Source organism: Peromyscus leucopus, chromosome 2 (assembly GCF_004664715.2).
Source record: "Peromyscus leucopus breed LL Stock chromosome 2, UCI_PerLeu_2.1, whole genome shotgun sequence".
In the NCBI taxonomy this organism is placed as follows: domain Eukaryota; kingdom Metazoa; phylum Chordata; class Mammalia; order Rodentia; family Cricetidae; genus Peromyscus; species Peromyscus leucopus.
Genome location: NC_051064.1, coordinates 139,023,202 through 139,041,589, shown reverse-complemented (window position 1 = coordinate 139,041,589; position 18,388 = coordinate 139,023,202). Strand labels below are relative to the sequence as shown.

At 44.6% G+C, this 18,388-nt stretch overlaps 1 protein-coding gene across 26 annotated transcripts in view; it reads right to left on the bottom strand.

Annotated features, from left to right (window-relative positions):
- The window catches only part of Eif4g3 (eukaryotic translation initiation factor 4 gamma 3), a 233,280-nt gene that overhangs the window by 117,418 nt on the left and 97,474 nt on the right, over nucleotides 1-18,388 (bottom strand). For 9 of the 26 annotated variants that reach the window (XM_037203103.1, XM_037203106.1, XM_037203100.1 and 6 more), the window contains 6 exons: nucleotides 17,824-17,919; nucleotides 16,390-16,503; nucleotides 13,214-13,246; nucleotides 11,281-11,340; nucleotides 2,825-3,004; nucleotides 2,267-2,381 (listed from right to left, as the gene is read on the bottom strand). In XM_037203103.1, the coding sequence (XP_037058998.1) occupies nucleotides 2,267-2,381; nucleotides 2,825-3,004; nucleotides 11,281-11,340; nucleotides 13,214-13,246; nucleotides 16,390-16,503; nucleotides 17,824-17,853 (532 nt within the window). In that variant the 5' untranslated portion in view covers nucleotides 17,854-17,919. Of the gene's footprint in view, nucleotides 1-2,266; nucleotides 2,382-2,824; nucleotides 3,005-3,801; nucleotides 3,823-11,280; nucleotides 11,341-13,213; nucleotides 13,247-16,389; nucleotides 16,504-17,823; nucleotides 17,920-18,388 lie in introns of those variants that run through there. The other 17 variants (XM_028875340.2, XM_028875346.2, XM_028875341.2 and 14 more) reach the window with 12 other exon arrangements.

Genomic DNA, 18,388 nt, shown 5'->3' with positions numbered 1-18,388 from the left:
CCATGCCTCCTCCTGAGCTGCTCTGGTTTTCTGCACTCTGTTCTTCATCAGACAGAGTTTTCATCACTGTCTCGTTTCCTCCACAGTGAACTAAGATCATTTTGATATAGGAAACAGTGGTTTAGTATAGATACGTTCTGCCTACTTGATGGCTATAGGACATGCCTAATAATTTCTTTGTGGGGAAGGGACTTGCAGAAGGAACAGATGTCAATCACACCTGAGCTGAAACTGCATGTGGACACAGGGCTGCTTCATAAAGGCGAATAATAGTAGTGTACTTGGAACACAAGGAGAAGTCTGGTTTTTTAAAAAGATTTATTTATTTATTATGTATAGTATGTTCTGCCAGTGTATATGCATGTAGAACAGAAGAGGGCACCAGATCTCATTATAGATGGCTGTGAGACATCATGTAGCTGCTGGGAATTGAACTCAGGACCTCTGGAAAGAGCAGTCAGTGCTCTTAACCTCTGAGTCATCTCTCCCAGACAAAAAGTCAACATTTTGTTGCTCTTTTGTTTTTGTTTTATTGAGACAGGGTTTCTCTGTATAGCCCTGCCTATCCTGGAACTCATTCTGTAGACCAGGCTAGACTTGAACTTGGAGAGCTACCTGCCTCTGCCTCCTGAGTACTGGGGATTAAAGGTATGTGCCACCACCGCCCAGGTAGAAAAATCAATCTTTAACATGACAGATAGGAAGCTCATATGACTTCTGTCCTAGTTCCCATATGTGACACAAGAGTCATACTAAGAGCAAAAGCAGGCACTGTCTCGAACATGGAGGAAGAATTTAGTATACTATTAGAGTCAAAAGATCACTTTAGTAACCTGTGAGGAAACTGCATATTGGAATTCAGGGGGCGACCACTAAAAACAGTTCTGTCAATCAGAACACATTTCCTTCAAAACATGGAATTTAAGGGCTGGAGAGATGGCTCAGCCGTTAAAGGCTAGGCTCACAACCAAAAATACAAAACATAGAATTTAAAGGAGTATTAATTTTAGCATGTTTACTCTGAAAATCTAATTAGAAGATTTTGGGTAGCAATATTTATTGTAAGAAACACAAGTTAACAGAGCTGATCTCTGCATTTGAGAAAGTTGTTGAGGCTTTAAGGTTTGTTTTTTTTTTGTTTTTTTTTTTTTTTTGAGCTGAGGACCGAACCCAGGGTCTTGTGCATGTCTAGCTCTACCACTGAGCTAAATCCCCAAACCCGAGTTTCTAAAATTTTATAGATTATGATAAATCATTTTTAAATAGTGCCACGAGGTAGAACAGACTTATGAAATGGAAAGGTTTTACACTCTTAAGAACCTTACCACCAAAAAAGACTGAGTTACACCGGTACAAGTAACCAGAAAGACCACACGGTCCCACTCCATCCAGACTATGGAAACTTCGTAAGAGGATCAACGTGCTAAGCGACTGACGCCTCGACGCCTTTGCTGCGGCAGCGCTACAGAAGAGCACTGCGGCGGCATCTCCAAGCCTCACTTCCTCGAGGCCACTCCATTTTCCTCCTTACACATCAGTGTCCGTGGAATGGAACAAGTGCAGTACCCACAAAGTGTGCTAAACAAGCACTCTGCATTAACTCACATGGCCAGTATTAGCTGGCATTTGCATCTGTGGACTGAAGCTGAGGCAGGAGGATTCTGAGTTCAAGGACAGCCCAGGCTACCCACTGAGAACCTGTCTCCCCAACTGCTTTCCCCACAAAAGCATTTTTTAAGATTTCAAGCATTTTTATCTCAACCAATCCTCAGAACTTCCCAAGACAACAGGTCTGCCAGAAGATGTACATGGAAGGACCACGTCGCCCCTGGCCCAACTCCCCAGAGTAGCCACTCACTGTTCCAGGGGCTTGGAATATCTGCTTCATGGACATTACATGAAGTGGGGGATAGAGTGGGCTAAGGATAAAAGCTCTGGGGATAGAAGGGGGGCTGAAGTCAAGGATAGGAGGTAAATGTATACTATCAACAAAACCCAATAAAAATGTGCGTGACAGCTGCTTGGTGGGAGACGTCAGAAACCGAGCACACGGGTTCAAGAGGAGGACCCTCACAGGCCACTGACTACATGTACTTCTATAGTAATTTCCCTTGTAAGTCACTCCCTGAAGAAGCTATCAAGACAAAAGAGTTGGTAAGATTTATTTAAAAATCCTTCAAACCTCTAAGTGGCAACAACTAAGGAGGCCCAGCAGAGAGTAGGAAGAGCATGACAAACAGGCAGCAAGGGCTGGTCTTTTACTCACCGTAAGCATTAGCAAAGTCTCCAGGTCCTGGTCCAGGATAAAAAGGCCCTGGCCCTGGTGGCTGAACCGGATACTGCTGTGGGGGCCCCACGTAAGGTGGCCCACCGTGGCGGTACTAAAAGAGAACACACATTTGCAGATGACACACAGGGAGCGTGTGGGAAATAAAGCACTGAGTACAGAGACTGTCTAGAGGACGTGAAGGCGTGGCTGTTCAACACCTTCCAAATGCCTGCTTGTCCATGACAGACAGGGACAATGAAGAGCGGGGTCTTCCCAGACTGAAGCCATGCACCAGTGTACAGCAGCCAGGCTCACTACAAAGTGATTTCAGGCTGGCAGTTTTCAATGACATGAAGGAACACCAAAGGAAAGATGTTGGGAAATAATTTCTCTATCAACTTGAGAATTTGTGTAAGAATCTCTGTATAGCTTTATGAAAGTAGACAAAAATGGCTAGACTTGCAATCAGTTAAAAAGTTCATAGGCCACTAAAATCCAGGGTATCGGTCACCAACCCCACCCCAACCTCCATTAGAAGCCAGGCTCCCCCTTTACCTGTGGTATACAGTACTGAGGCCCTTGGGGCACGGGGTACGGCATAGGCAGATGGTTAACCATCATGATGTGCTGATTGGCCTGATAGACGGCAGTGGGAGTCTGCGCACCAGGACGGATGGAAGGGCTGCTGTTTGGGATGGTAGCTCGGGGTGGCTGGAGTTGAGGCCTCTGGAAAAACTGGCAGAGGGAGAAAGAATGTTTGGTTTTTCACAAAGGGTAACAGATAGATCTAATATCTTGAGTTTTCTCCCCACTACTAAACTGATCTACTTAAAGAGCTGTAATATGCAGAAGACAACAGGCTGTCTACTGAGTTCATAAAGTACATTCCACATTGAATCAGATTTGATCAATGTCTCCAGACAACAGTGCGGTCTCGACGCTTCAGCATCATCTATTAATAGTATAAGCCATGCACCGTAACTATTCATTTTAACCTCAACAATGAAAACAACAACAAAATGACTGGTATTTCTCAAAATGTTCTGTTTTATAAAAACCATTGACTTCTGGAGAGAGAGAGAGATGGGGGGGTGCTCAAAAATCAAATCATTAACAATTAGAGCAGTCAACCTAAGAGAAAACTGCCAGCCATATCTAGAGTACTTAGGAGGACAAGAATCTCCACAAACACAAGCATTTTCACCCAAGTCCGTCAAACCAAATTAAAACCAGCTGTAAGGCTGTCGTATACAGAAAGAAGCCTGTCAAAGGGGGGTACAACCTCACTCTTAGCTGAACCAAATTTTGGTTTCTCAAACATTTTGCAATAGATAAGCTCTAGAATGACTTAAAATGAGCAAAGCTCACCCCCCCCAGTCCCCAGATGGCAGCCATTAGTGTAGTTATGCAGAATTCTCACTGCTTAAAGCTACATCCCTATAGTGCATTTCCAGTATGACTATTCATTAGCAACCGCTTTGTAAAATAATAAGAAGGCAGAGAAATAAAGAGGCCATGCAGAACCTTGTTACCTGGATGGGTCTGAATCCTCCCTTCAATTATGAAGCAAGCAGCAGCAGGAAACAGAAAGAAAGCCAATGGAAAAGCTTATAGATCAGTAGGAAGGGCAAGATAAAGCATGCAGCTCAACAAAAACAGCTTTCTGTTCAGTAATTCAGGAGAAGAAAGAAGACTAGAAAATCAGAATGGCAACCTCCACTTGAGGACTCTAGTAATATACATGGAATCAAAGTTCTGATTATTTAGTTGAAAAAATTAAAAAAAAAAATAAATGAATCCAGTGACAAAAATCCCACTAGCAGCTTCTGGTTATAGAACACCTGGTAGCTAATGGACAGCTGGGACTACTGATTCTTCATCTGGGCTCTTAAAATGCCCAACTGCACGGGGCGGTGGTGGCGCACGCCTTTAATCCCAGCACTCGGGAGGCAGAGCCAGGCGGATCTCTGTGAGTTCGAGGCCAGCCTGGGCTACCAAGTGAGTTCCAGGAAAGGCGCAAAGCTACCCAGAGAAACCCTGTCTCGGGGGGGGGGGGGGGGGGGAAATTGATAGATAGATAGATAGATAGATAGATAGATAGATAGATAGATAGATATTGAGATTTCAGGTGTCTGAGTAACTTTTCCTCTTGTGCTAAAGTTGGAAAACTGTAAGCTTGGACCCAATCTCACTCCCATCATCCTTGGAGATGGAAAGCCCTCAAGAGGCAGAGCAGTGGATAGAAAGCTGAAGCAGGAGACCCGAGTGGGTGGGCAATCCGATGGGGAGCCAAAGAGGAGTGGATGGAGGTGAAAAGAAGCACAGGGCAAGGCTGACATCTTAGGAAGAGGGCTGGGGGTGAGTGACAAAACTGTAACCAAAGTCCCCTGGCTGCCCAGCTGCACCGACAGCACCATTCTGTTGGCTGTGAACAAGAAGGCTGAAATGGCGGTCCTCCCTCCATGGCCAGCAGACACATTCGCCTGACCTAACCTGTGTTGTAAATACAGTTTTAGAATAAACTTCAGCATTTTTACTCCACTGTCAATGTGACAGGAGGAACGAAAGCGCTGCTGCCTTTAAGGAGTGAAGAGTTATCCACCTGCTCAACTACTGAGCACTGCAGGATGTAGGCAGGAGGAAGAGATCCAGGTTGTGAGATCCCATCCCTTTCCAGCAACTCCAGAGGCAGTCAAGACAAGAAGAGCCACAAACCCACAGGGGCGCCATCTCCAATGTGAGCTCACCAAATGACATTACACACTCACACTTCCCCTCAAGAGTCATGGTATAGGATGGGAAGGAGACAAGACAAGAAAGTACCTGGCTCACTCAGAAAAAGGTGCAGGACAAATCCTCCTTCTTCCTATACAGGAACACTTTTGTTACCAGTATCCCAGCTATTCTGATGGGATTCTTAACCAGCTTATCCAAAAAAGTAACCGGGGTTACCTTATTCAAACGGGTTTCTAAACAGTGTATTTTCTTCAGTCATGCTGAATCTCAATGTTTCTAAGAAAACGTCTGATGTAAATAGAGCCAAGCCAACACAACACAAAATGTGTAGCTGTGTTGATGAGACATTGTTATTATTTCAACTTTGAAAGTAGGTGAAAACATACTGATACAGACACATTAAGTGACAACATATGAGCTCTCTAGCATTAAGGAGCTACCAACCTTGGCCCAAAGCTTTTACATAACACTAAGTCACCCTCACTGCTGACCTCTCAGGCATGGGCTACTGTGAACACCACGGAGCCAAACTGAGAGGCAGAGTTTGAGTAGAGGACCGGTGTTCCTCATCTGCAGTTGAAGCAGTTGGGCTCTTAGCCCTGATTGTTGGCTGTTGCATATAGTACTTCTCATGAAATAGAAAGTGATCAAGCCCAAGAAATTTATTCATTTCAAAATCAGAGGGGACGTGGTGGGATCTTGATCCAGTACACTAAAGTATAGCACATCCCTAATCATAACCAACTAACCAGAAAAAAAGTCATTGATTGCTTCACAAAATGACTGTCTCCTATTCAAGACAACACTTTTCTCCTATCTTCAAGACTAATTAATTATGCCTTTTCAAGAAACAGGCACTTTTTTATGTCCATGTCCACTCTTCTCACACCATCTGAAAGACCTACTAAATTTCACCGCATACCACTTTACAAAGACCAGCTCTCTAGGGCTTATTGGTTCCTCTTACACACACACACACACACACACACACACACACACAGCCACAACACATATGCACATGAACACGTATAGGACTACAAAAGCTGTTATGCCAGCAAACACAAAATAGGGGCTGAGTTTCTTTTTCACACCCCTTCCTAACCATTCAATGGTATATCGATTCTATTTAATAGTGGTGCAAGAAATGTGCATTATTTTTCAGAGAAGTGGACATGGCAGTAAACTGCCAGTTATTAAAAGAAATATAAGAAACTTGGGCAATGAAACGCACAACTGTATCACAGTTAAGTGAGTGTCAGACACTGTGTATCTTTCTTTTTACTGGCTCCAAGTACTCAGTCTGCATCATCTATCACTCATTTACTGTTTATCCCTAAAAAAACGACAGGTTAAGTCTAACCCTTCTATGGAACTGACAATTCTCAGGTATCTGAAAACTGCCATCACATTTCAAGTGATCAGTACCATATGCAGCCAGCAGCTACAGTAGTGAGGGGAGTGAAGAGTTACACGCCCATCATCACACAAAGTTCTACTGAAGTGCTGCCACAGAGGACTGAGTCAGCTGGAAGACAGTGGGCTCCAAGGATTCTGTCAGGAAGATGTGCTCTGTCAGGGGAAAAAGTCTACAAGTGAACAACCTTTAAGAACACTTCATTCATAGTTTTAAAATAGACTGGGATGGGACTGGAGAGGTGGCTCTGTGGTTAGAGCCCTGGCTGCTCTTACAGAGGACCCGGGTTTAGTTCCCAGAACACACATCAGGGGGCTCCCAGTTGCCTATAACTCCAGGAGCTGGGGGGTGGGGTTGGAGAGGGGATGTGAGGCACTCTTCTGGCTCATGTGGATCAATCAAGCACATGCACACGTGGGGGGAGGGGGTTTCAGAGACCTTTTACTATATGCCGAATATTTTAAAACTTGAACATCCACACAGCAAATCAAGGATGTTATTATCAAACCCATTTTGGAGAGAATGTTAAAGCCCAGGATACTTTGTGGTGAGGCTAATAAAAGAATGCCAGCTTTGCTAACACCCACCAAGTACTCGCTTCACTACCTACCCTACCATTCTACACCATTCTGCCACTAAGACACCAGCTAAGAGCCCATCGTGGTCATTCCCCACGCTCACTAGCACTTGTAAGCACACTCTCAGGCCTAGTCTGGGACCCGATTCACGTCTACTATACTCAGCTGTACCAGGCGTGGCCTGAAGCCTTTATTTACTTCCCACATCTAAGAAACTGTCCACAGTAAGGCACACATAGCTCAACAGTACACTTCTCAGCAGAGAAACCTTCAAGCCTGTGATGAAAAAAAATAAATCACAAGCCAAACTGGCTTTTCTCTTTGAGCAAAACAAACGAAGCTACAACAGGAATCCACACATTTTGGTGTTCCTCTCCAGTGCAGACTGTCCACCACACTTGGTTCGTCCTCTGCTCACACTAACAGCCATCCACTTCCAACAGGACATATTAGCCAGCATTTGACAATACCACACAAACACAGGGCATAGAACCAACTGCAAAAGGATTTTGTGCTTGGAATACTTGGAGATACCAACTTCCTGGTTTTTTCTTAAAAGACAGCAGGACTGGGCACAGTGGTATATGCCTTTAATTCTAGCACTCAGAAGGCACAAATAGGTGAATATCTGTGAGCTCGAGGCCAATTTGTCTACAAAATGAGTTGCAGACCAGGGAGGGCTATACAGTGAGACCCAGTCTCTTATAGGAAAAAACAAGAAACACAAACACAAATAGACAAAAACCAAACACTTGATTGTATTGTGAAACCCAAAAGCAACGTGAGGGTAGGAACATAGGAACTCCAAACCACAAGTACGCAAATTTCAACAATCAAATACATCAAACAACCACAAGGAAGGCCAAGTGGGTCACTCACTTCTGCTCTGCTGTGGATGTCGCTCTGTAAAAATAAACACTGATTGGCTAGTAGCCAGACAGGAAGTATAGGCGGGACTAACAGAGAGGAGAAAAGAGAAAACAGGAAGGCAGAGGAGAGACTGCCTGGAGCCGCCGCCAGGACTAGCAAGATGTAAGGTACCAGTAAGCCACAAGCCACATGGCAAAATATACATTAATAGAAATGGGCTAAATGTAAGAGTAAGAGCTAGACAATGATAGGCCTGAGCTAATGGCCAAGCAGTTTAAATAATGTAAGTGTCTGTGTTTTTATTTTATAAGTGGGCTACGGGACTGGTGGGACTTGGTGGGACCCAGAGAGAAAAGCTCTCCAGCTACACTGCTCTCCCAGCTTCTAATCACTTGGAGATTTTCAAGCAAGAAGGAAAGATGGCTAACATATTTCAAAAATGGCTCAGCAGACATCTGCTTCTCCCTTGGATGAAAAGTGTAATGCTGAAAGTTCTGCAGTTACAAAATGCAAGAGTAGAAAAAGCCTACGTCAAAAGAAGGCCTGCCCACTCGGGTCTCCACCAGCATGGAGACTGCTTCGGGCCGTGCTGGAGCAGCCTAACCCCAGCCTGCTAACGCTAGCCTGCCAAGTACAGCCAAGGACTTTGTAAACAAAAGCAAATCCAAGAAGCAGATTCCAAAGCAGTTACTTGACTCTATTAAGAAAAACAAAATGTTCAGTATTTAAAATCTTGGGATTTTCTGTAATTCAAATAACTCTGTTTTACAGAGGAAAAGAAAAGTATACTTTCTGACTATATGAGAATGTTTTCTTTTCACAAGGATCCCTCCAAATAGTCAGCAAATGATAACTCACTGTCTCCTTTCCATGTCTACTGCAACACCAAGCCACAGAGAGGCACACACTTACTACACAATCATAGGGAACATTCTCTAATGTCGGTTTCTTTACAAAACACGAAAGGATAGAGATGACAAGAAAGTAACCACTGATGAAAGATGGACAAATCTCACCTCCAGCCTCAAAATCCTCGGGGTGGGGGTTATGGGACTTTCTGAGTTAAACATGTCCCTGTCTACTCATTTTGGCTTACAACTTGGGGTGTACTTGCCTCAGCCTCCTAAGCGCGCGCTCGCTCTCTCTCTCTCTCTCTCTCTCTCTCTCTCTCTCTCTCTCTCTCTCTCTCTCTCTCTCCATATATACATATATATATATATATAAAATCACACCTTTCCAATTCCAAGGCTAATTTGGTTTTTTCAGGGGGAGTGGGATGGGAGGGGGTTGTGGCCCTAGCTATCCCGAAATATGTAGCCCAGGCTGGCGTCAAACTCACAGAGATCAGCCTGCACCTGCCTCTGAGTGCTCAGATCAAAGAAGAGCACTACCATGCCCAGCACTGAAGCCAGTTCTAACTCCTGCTCTAATCGTATCAGGTCAAAGCAAACAAGCACAGGTGAAAAGTCATTTGTGGCTTCAACTTCAGACTTCGGCCCAACAAGCCTCCAAGATCCGAGGACAAAGATGGACATGAGTATTTATGGACTTTCTCCCTGAATAGTTTTCACTATGCAGCTGTCTATGTCCTGTTTTGTATAACTCTGCAATGCTATGTCTCTACCCGCCTCCCTCTGTGAGGAGAAGGGACACGCACACTCATCAAGTCCCAAAGGGGAGATGGCACCATCTCCACGGGAGTGTCTGGAACAAGTGGGCGGATTGTTTATTTCCTACTTGTCACTTCAGAACTGACTGGCAGCTGGAAGCCAAAGACTGCTACACATACTGCAATTTCCATGATGATTGTCCACAAAGGATTATGCCATATGCATTCTCTACAGAAAAACAGACTGGCCGGGCAGTGGTGGCGCACACCTTTAATCCCAGCACTCGGGAGGCAGAGCCAGGCGGATCTCTGTGAGTTCGAGGCCAGCCTGGGCTACCAAGTGAGCTCCAGGAAAGGCGCAAAGCTACACAGAGAAGCCCTGTCTCGAAAAACCAAAAAAAAAAAAAAAAAAAAAAAAGAAAAAAGAAAAACAAAAACAGACTGAACTGAGGTCTCCTCTTTCCTGTGGAGGCAAGAGAGCAAACTGTTCCTTTCAGCTGACCTACACCATCCCAAGGCTGGCACAGACACCGCCCACTGAGGCGGTGCTTCGGCCCCTCAGTCTCCCATAGGAGCGACTGCTGCCCCTGCTTTCTGGTGACAGTCTCATCAGGCCAGCCTTGACTCTACAATGCTCCTGCCTCAGTCCCCACCATATGCCTGGCTCAGAGTTCCTTGGTCACTGAATTCTATGAGCTGCAATGAGAAGAATATAAATGACATTTGGACTAGGAACATCAGCCACCTGAATTTTCTGTATTCAAAAGTAATGCTCTAGGTTTCTACGCTGCATCCCAGGAACTCTTCTCCAAAAATGACCTCAAGAAAATATTTTCCTGGAGGCTAAAGTTGGTAGAGTGATTTCCTAGCATGGGTTTAAGCCCAGGCAGCACAGAGACCAGGTGTAGGTCATCTGCTTACAATCCCAGCACTGGGAAGGTATAGGCAGGAAGATCTGAAGTCAAATCATGGGTTGGTAAACTTGGTGAGCAGGCAAAGTGCTTGCAGGGAGTACAAGCCTAGAAACCCAAGTTTGATCCCTTGAATGCATATAGAGGTAGAATAAAAACACTGCCTCCATAAAGTGTCCTCTGGACGCACACATGCGCGCTCGCGCGCTCTCTCTCCTCCCTCTCCTCTCTCTCTCTCTCTCTCTCTCTCTCTCTCTCTCTCTCTCTCTCTCTCTCTCTCTCTCTCTCTCTCTCTCACACACACACACACACACACACGTCCAAACAAACAAAAGAGGTCCTCCTCAGCTACATAGTAGGCTCCACGCCAGCTTGAGGTACTACCTAATTCCCCATCTGACCCAAACAAGCAATGACTTTTCTTGCTAATGAATGCAATACAGGTGTATACTTCTCTATTTAGCAGCAGAATGTTTTAATGGGTTGCTTATCTTATAAATAAAGTTTTATTTATTGAGAATTTCATCTTTTCTTTTAAAGCAATTAAAGGGAAAAAAAAAGCGGGTTCTTGTAAACATTGTAACAGGAAGAAAGGCCAACCACCAATAACACTTCCTTACACAGGGGCATGGCTACCGAAGTCAATCTCATCTCACAAAAATTTCTGAAAGTATATCACATACCTCATGAGCAAGTTTAGAAAATGATTGCTCAGAGCCAACAGTTTGTAAATGGTTTAATGCAGCTCATCCCAGGCAGCAGAAACACAAAGCCTCTCCTTCAGATTAACCATCTCGCAGAGCCTGTCACTCTACTAAGGGGGCGGATACTAGTGACAGGCTCTGGGTTCAGGATCACCCTCATGTCAGAAAGCTGTACTTCGCACCACCTACCAAAAGAAGAGGAGAAGAGCGGCCAAAGGCAATCCTAATTACTGCTACTGGCGGTCTTCCCTGAGAAAAACCAATGTTTAAGAAACACAAAGGTGAGTGAAGAAACTCAACAGTGCCCCTTACCAAGGAACTCAAAAGGTGTTTTCCTTCTCTCTAGTTAATTCACGAAATCCCACTTCTTTTCACTCTGCTTCTTAGGGACAGATGACCCTAGTTTCTCTCTTAGGAGTACTTGGTTTCACCCTGATTAAAATATAAGCTTTATCTCTGCAGAAATGAATACAATCTTAAAAAATATATTAATCCTGGATCTTGAGGGATGGCTCAATGGTTAAGAGCACTGGCTGCTCTTGCAGAAGACTCAGATTTGATTCCCAGCACCCACATGGTGGCTCACAACCATCTCTAACTCCAGCTTTAGGGGATCCAATGCTTTTATTTGGCCTCCAAGAGCAACAGTACACACATGGTACAGCCACACATGCAGGCAAAACAGCCATATATACTAAATAAAATATATGTAAAAACAATGACATTGTACTAATTCTACCCATCCTGAAGGAACTGTATTTCTAAGTAGGAGCAAGCACACGGTCCACTGTATCCTGCCGACCACTTCATTTGCGTTATCTTACTAATCTGCACATTCTTCCTTCTAGAAGCATCATTCTCATCCTAGAGAGGAGGAAACTGAGGCTGAGGGCAAAGAGTAACTTACCCAGCACACTCAATTAATCAGGGAGAATGAAACCTACATCTGGCTAGTGCCAACAATCCAAAGTCTTGGTAGCAGTGTATCTCCAAGCTGAAAAAATACCCAAGTCATATTTTCCCCCCCAGAAAACCAAAGAACAGTCATCCATGCCATATCTATGCTTGGAACGCCTCAGAATTTGGTGGCCTTGTCTCCTCCAAATTGTTAAGACTACATAGTAAGAAATGGAGCTTTGTATCAAATCACTTACTGGAATGAAAGATTCAAAGCGAGGCAACACCCTTTTTGTGAGCAAGGGAAATCCTGAACATAGTATTGTGGGTTAATGTAGAAAGGTTGCCCACAACTCATGTTTCTCAAAAGTACTGTTGATTAAAAGCATCATTAACAGGAGCTGCCCTGACTGACTGGGCGAGCTGTGTCAGATGCTGTGCAGCCCCATCTCCTAAGGAGGGTGCTGGCCCTGGTTCACTTGCTTCACACAGCAGGGGCCTGAGGCCTAGTGCAGCTGGTCACATGCAGCAGGGCCGGTAACTATGAACCCCAATAGGTCAGACTCTAACCCTGATTCTTCCTACTACACCAAAGAAGAAACGTCTTAGAGCACTCCATGGAGAGTTGGAGACAACTGGAGTCTTTGTTTCTCCTGTAAGGTCACCTTTTCTACACACCTGCAAAATTACATAAAACTGCTTTCTGATTTTAGTAAACTTTAATTTCTGTAACCTTCTCATCTTATAGAATCAGTAGTCTAAATCATTCAGATTAAGTAAGGTTGAAGAGTTCTATGTAGCAAACAAATGGACCTTGTTGTTAATCAATTTATTATGAGGTCTAAGTTAGTAATTCACAAGTGGCTTTAGAAACACTAATGCTGCTCTATACATCAGTAGCAGTTACAGCAGAAGGTTAACAGAAACCCTTAGAATGTTGCCTGCTCCATTAGGTTAAATTTATTAACAAGTGTCGAAATTCAAAGTAATCTTTTCAAGAAAAGAAAAGAATGTTTTTAACTTTGCTATAAACATAGGCAAATGGGCGTGTTAAAAATAAAATATGGTGAAACTAATGAAAAACAACTGAATCTGACCAGACAGAGGCTGCTCTGGGAACCAGAGTCATCAGGGGAGTCACACGAGGTGGCAGCATTCTAAGGGTCAGCAGCTACTAAGCCCCACATATTAGTCAGGGTGACAGTGAGGGGCAAGGGTACAGTACCTGGTGATGGGCAGGTCGAGGCCCCGCTGCAAACTGAGAGGAAAAGGGAGAACAGACACAAAAGGAAAGGCACAAAGAGTCAGAAACACAAGAGAAACCAAAGTTACACAATATACAACAAAAGAAAAGATCAAAACCCACGAGAGAAAAATAAAAACACAAAACAGTAAAGGCTTTGCTACGGGACAGTGACAGACAGGCACCAAGATCCAACAGGGCCACACCACCACCCAGATCTCCTGTCATTCAGAAGCTGGGAAAAAGCCATTAAGCTACGAGCACCTGGGTGCTCACTCATAGGACTAGCATGAATAAATAAAACCTCCCCCCACCCCCCAAAAAAAGATGCAAAGGGAAGTTTGAAACACTAGGTGGTTGTATTCAAACAAACATAAAAATCAAATATGTGCCATGAAACTGTACACAGTTGGAGGACACCAGGAATGCTTTCAGATTACCAAAGCACAGTGAATGGATGCTGAGGAAGAGACTACAAGTGTCTTTAAATGTAATGAGTGTCTGATACACAGGCTTGATGTGTGCGTGTGCTGAAATGCAATTAACTAGTAAAGCTGAATAGGAGGCATTTTAAAGATAAACAACCAGTAAAGAGAAGTGCTCTCTAAGAGAATTAGTCAAAATGGCATTATTATAAGCTGGAGGAAAATGGGCAAGAAGTACAAGATTTCAACTCTCTTTGCAGCTTAGAGCAAACGCTGGAAGGCCACGCCCCCCCCACCCCCCCCCACCCCCCCACCCCGTGTGGCCTGCTTGCCGAGACAGCGGACACTGGCCATGAGAGAAGGGAACCGGGATTTCCAGCAGCTGACGCGCATCTCCATTCTCTCTTAGAACACTTTCTCAGTCCAGATTTAAAAAAAAAACAACAACAATCAAACCTCTGGATTTAAACTGTTTTTCAGCAAAATGGCTCTGAAATTGGCTAATAATAATTTTAACTAAAAAGGACAGAGAGAATCCATCATACAAGCCACATCTCAATGCTAAAACCTCTCTAGCTCCACTGCAGCCATCTCCTCTATCAGTGAGGAGAAACTGTTGCCTGGGAAAGCAGTTCTGAGTGCAAATCACACAGGCTCTGATTGACAGCACTTACGGACTAAGCATCTGTGCATTCACAACCCCAGCGCAACCAGGCGCCAGGCTAAGAAAGGCCCCTCCTGCCTCAGCACCTCATTTACCTCCAACAGGAAGACACCTTTCTAACTCTCCCCGCTGCGCTATCCTGTGCTCAAAAAGTCCAACAATGAATGCCACTAAGCACACGACCCCAGTATGGGAGCCCACTAAACACATTTCTGCCAAGAAATCCTACCTCAGAAACTACAATGTCACCAAGTGGTTAGAAAAGTGCCTTGATGGTCTATGCTTGCTCAAGGTGTGTAAGAAAAGCTGCCAATTTTGGCAAATTGGCCTTTCAGAATGACAGAAGGTAGCAGCTAGGGATCTTCTAGAAATTTCAAAGAAATTGAGGTTTTAAATGATCAGTTTTTCATTTATAAAAACAGAACAAACAGATCACTCCTCCACTCTGGGCATCAAGTTTCAAGATTAGGTAATACCATCCATATGCTACAAATGTAGAGGGTAGAAGGAGAGATCTCTGCATGATACATTTGAAGAAAACAGGAGAGAAGAGCCACTTCAAAGACCGAGCTGAGCACAGGAGTGACGTCTTCTCACTGTTCTGCAGAAAGGCCCCAATTCTAAGATTCTAACAAAAAAAAAAATCAACTTTAGACAATTGCAAAGTTCCAGTCAAGAGAGAACTATCTTACTAAAGTGCATGCATGTGTGTGTGTGAAGGAAGGCCCTGGAGCTCCCCTGGACTACTCTGGACTGGTCCCCGCTGGCTGGGGGGTTTCCCTGTGAAGTGTCACCAGTCTGACCCTAGGGATAGCTGTAAGCAACAGAACAAACTGTAGTCACTGCTGGCCCATGTTACAAATAGAAACTTGTCTCTTAAAAGGCCTCACTCTGAGATGGTGAGGATTCCAGCTACAGCAGCCTATGTGAACTGGAAGCCAGTGCTAGTGTTGCTCAGCCACACCTCCCCTGCTGTGCCGTCGGTCACTGAGTATGGCCAATAGAACCAGGACTGGTTACTACAAAAGTCACTGTCCCCACTCCAAATAGACTTCACATAACTTCACTGTTTTTCTCAGGCCATTTAAAAATAAACTGTAGTTTGAAGAGCTCCATCAAGAAAGTGGGGCAGATGGGCAGCGTTTTAAATGTGGAACAAGATTCTCTATATTATGAACGTAACTAAGAGAGTACGTATCAACTAGAAATACAGACAGGAAGAGAACCTGAAGGAGGGAGGGGCACTCGGAGGCGGCAGGAATGAAAAAGCAGATGTCCGGGAAGGATGAAAAGGCTAGCCTGTGCAGCATTGCCTCTGAAAGCAGAACTAGAATGGAATGAACCATCACTGCTAACAAGCTGCAGTGCCCCTCAGCGCAGCCCAGGCCTCCCCTGCCAGTCCAAGCAGCTGGAGATGAAAGAGACAAGACCACGGCAACTGGGATGGAAGCAGAAAGTGCAGTCCCGCCACGTCTCCCCGCCGTGCGACCCTCCCGGCACCAGCACAAACCAAGGAAAAGACAGCAGACCCCAACAAGCACCAAGAGTATTACGGGCTCGTCTAGTCTTGCACTTGCTTTGGGGCATGGAATGGAATGTGGTACGTGTGGATTTTGGTAATGTAGGTGCTAACGGTCACTACCAGAGGAAATGGCATAAAAATTGCAAAAGGATGGCATCTGAGAAGTTTATGACCACAGGAAAAAGTGGCTGATAACTGCAGACACTGCCCCTTGATAATCAGTTATAACATGTAAAGGGTAAAGACAAGAAGCCTTGAAATTTATCATTTAGATTCAAATCAGAAAGGGATATTCCACTTCACATTTAAAATAAGGGGGAAAATGTAAAACCCAAATTATTCCTGTCTAATTCCCAATCGAGGGACCCACCCAATTTGTTAAGGTTTTCCCACTGCACCTGGCAGAAGCTAGCATGCCAGGCTGGACTTCCATAGAAGACGTGATCAATGCGTTTCTGTTCAGCAGCCAATATATGGCTGTGGTCAGAACTAGCGCGTGCCAGAGGCGCTGCTGCCTGCAAGAAGTACAGTTTGTTATATTGCTTACAATGCAGTATTTTATCCAGCCTCTTCCAGCCAAGGACCTGTAAACGGGAGTCTGTTCCAAAACCTTCCTCCTCTTCCAGTTGTCTGTGCAATGTATTGGCACTGTTCTGCTGGGCTGTCAAGAAAACTGGTTTAGAGATGCAGCTCTTCAGTCAGGTTTTTGCGCCAAGCTCTATCCATGTAATTTCACTCTGATTTTCTTCCCCAATCATTAAAATGGGGGAGGGGAAAGGGCCACAGAGTTCTCTGCAGTAAGAGCTTACCATAATGTTACATGCTTAACGATCAGAACCGGGGCCTATTGAAATGGATCTGTTGAGATCTCAGGCCCATCCAATAGCCAAGTATCCACATCCCCAAACCACTCTCAGAACAAAAACTTGCACCAGACGTTAGGTTCACCATTTCAGTGAAAAAGGAGACAAGCAAGCAGGCAACAAGGACTCAAGTCCCACAACTCTAGAAACGGTTCCTCTGCCCTCTGGGGAGGACCAGGATCTAAGAACAGGTGTTGGAAAAGGCACCAAGGGAGAGGAAGGCAGGAAGAGGTGAGAAAGACAGGCTGCTGTGTGCAGTCTAGACTCTCCTAGTTCTTTAAGCAGGTCTCTGGAACATTTCAACAATTCAAACTTCATGCATGAAATCAAATGAGCAGGAGCTAATGCAATGACCTTCCTATGCTACAAGCAAAAAAAGCAGGGTTGGGGTGCAAAAAGAAGACCCCTGTATTCCAAGAATACACAGAGCTGAAGGACAAAGAGGGATGTGGGGTACAATGAGATGTTACAGACACCTTCTGCCCAAAGCTACTCATGCAGGGAAGGAAAGGAAACGACGCTAACAGTTGGACAGCTGAAGCCACTGTGCACTGTCAAACAGGAGGATGACCTGGAGTCCATCTTAGTAAGTGCTGCAATCCACATGAGGGGGGAACAAGGAGGATGACTGCATTTACACCTGTATGACAATTAATTTACCACTGAAGAAATGAATACACCTGGGTGGGTATCATGCACGTGATCATACCGTCAAATGGTTAGAACGATCTGGTGGCACAGGTTCAGAAGCCCTACTTCCCACAGCGCTCAAGTCAGAGGCCAATCAGTAAAACCCAATTTGCTTCTAACATCATTCTGCTTCACTTTCCTAAATTTTGAACACTACAAATCAAACATGAAGAACTTAAAGGAGAAAAGCCTGAATGTACTGGATTGTGTAGAAGGAAGCTCACACAGCTCTACCCTTTCCTCCCTAAGAAATGTAAACATCCAGGGCATCTAGTTGTCCCAAATGCAAGTGCTGCCTGTTACCAGCACTGACAGTGTAGTGGTGCTGGTGATGATGGTGGTGGTGAGGAGTCTGCCCAGAAGACAGTGAGTAGTCATTACAAGATCACAGCAGCTACCCAGAGGAGAGAGCAGCTGCTGACACTTACCGGAGACCGGGTCTGAGGCTGGGAATTCATTGTCTGAGGGGCTTGAGGGTAGACCAGTGTGGTTGGACCTGCATTCTGTCCAGAGGGATAAGGGGTCTGTCAGAGAATGGCAAAAACAACATTTTTTAAAAAAATAAATATGACACGGCAAGTCAAATCCAACACATTTTTTTAAAGTTCATAGAAGTGGTTTGCATTGTGGCCTGCAGTTATTTTTTTTTTAAGTTTTAACTTTATCATAATGTTCAGCAACTTAGATCAATGGAGATTTCAGGTTAGTGTATACCTCCTGACAGAGATGTCAGCAACCCAAATCTAGGTACAAATTTTTCAAACCATCTCCTTCTTGTGTGTGCATGCTGTATAGGAGGAGGCTAGGAATGTGGAGGCCAGAGGGCGATGGGCAATGCTTCAGGAGCAACCCACTCCCCACCAGTTCACGGCTACCACTGCCTCGAGTTCTGTCCTTTCTCTATTACTAGCCCCAAACTGGAAAACAGGGCAGTTAGTTAACTGGTCATGATTATTACACAGTCAATACTTAGAAGACACTGAACAAGCTGAT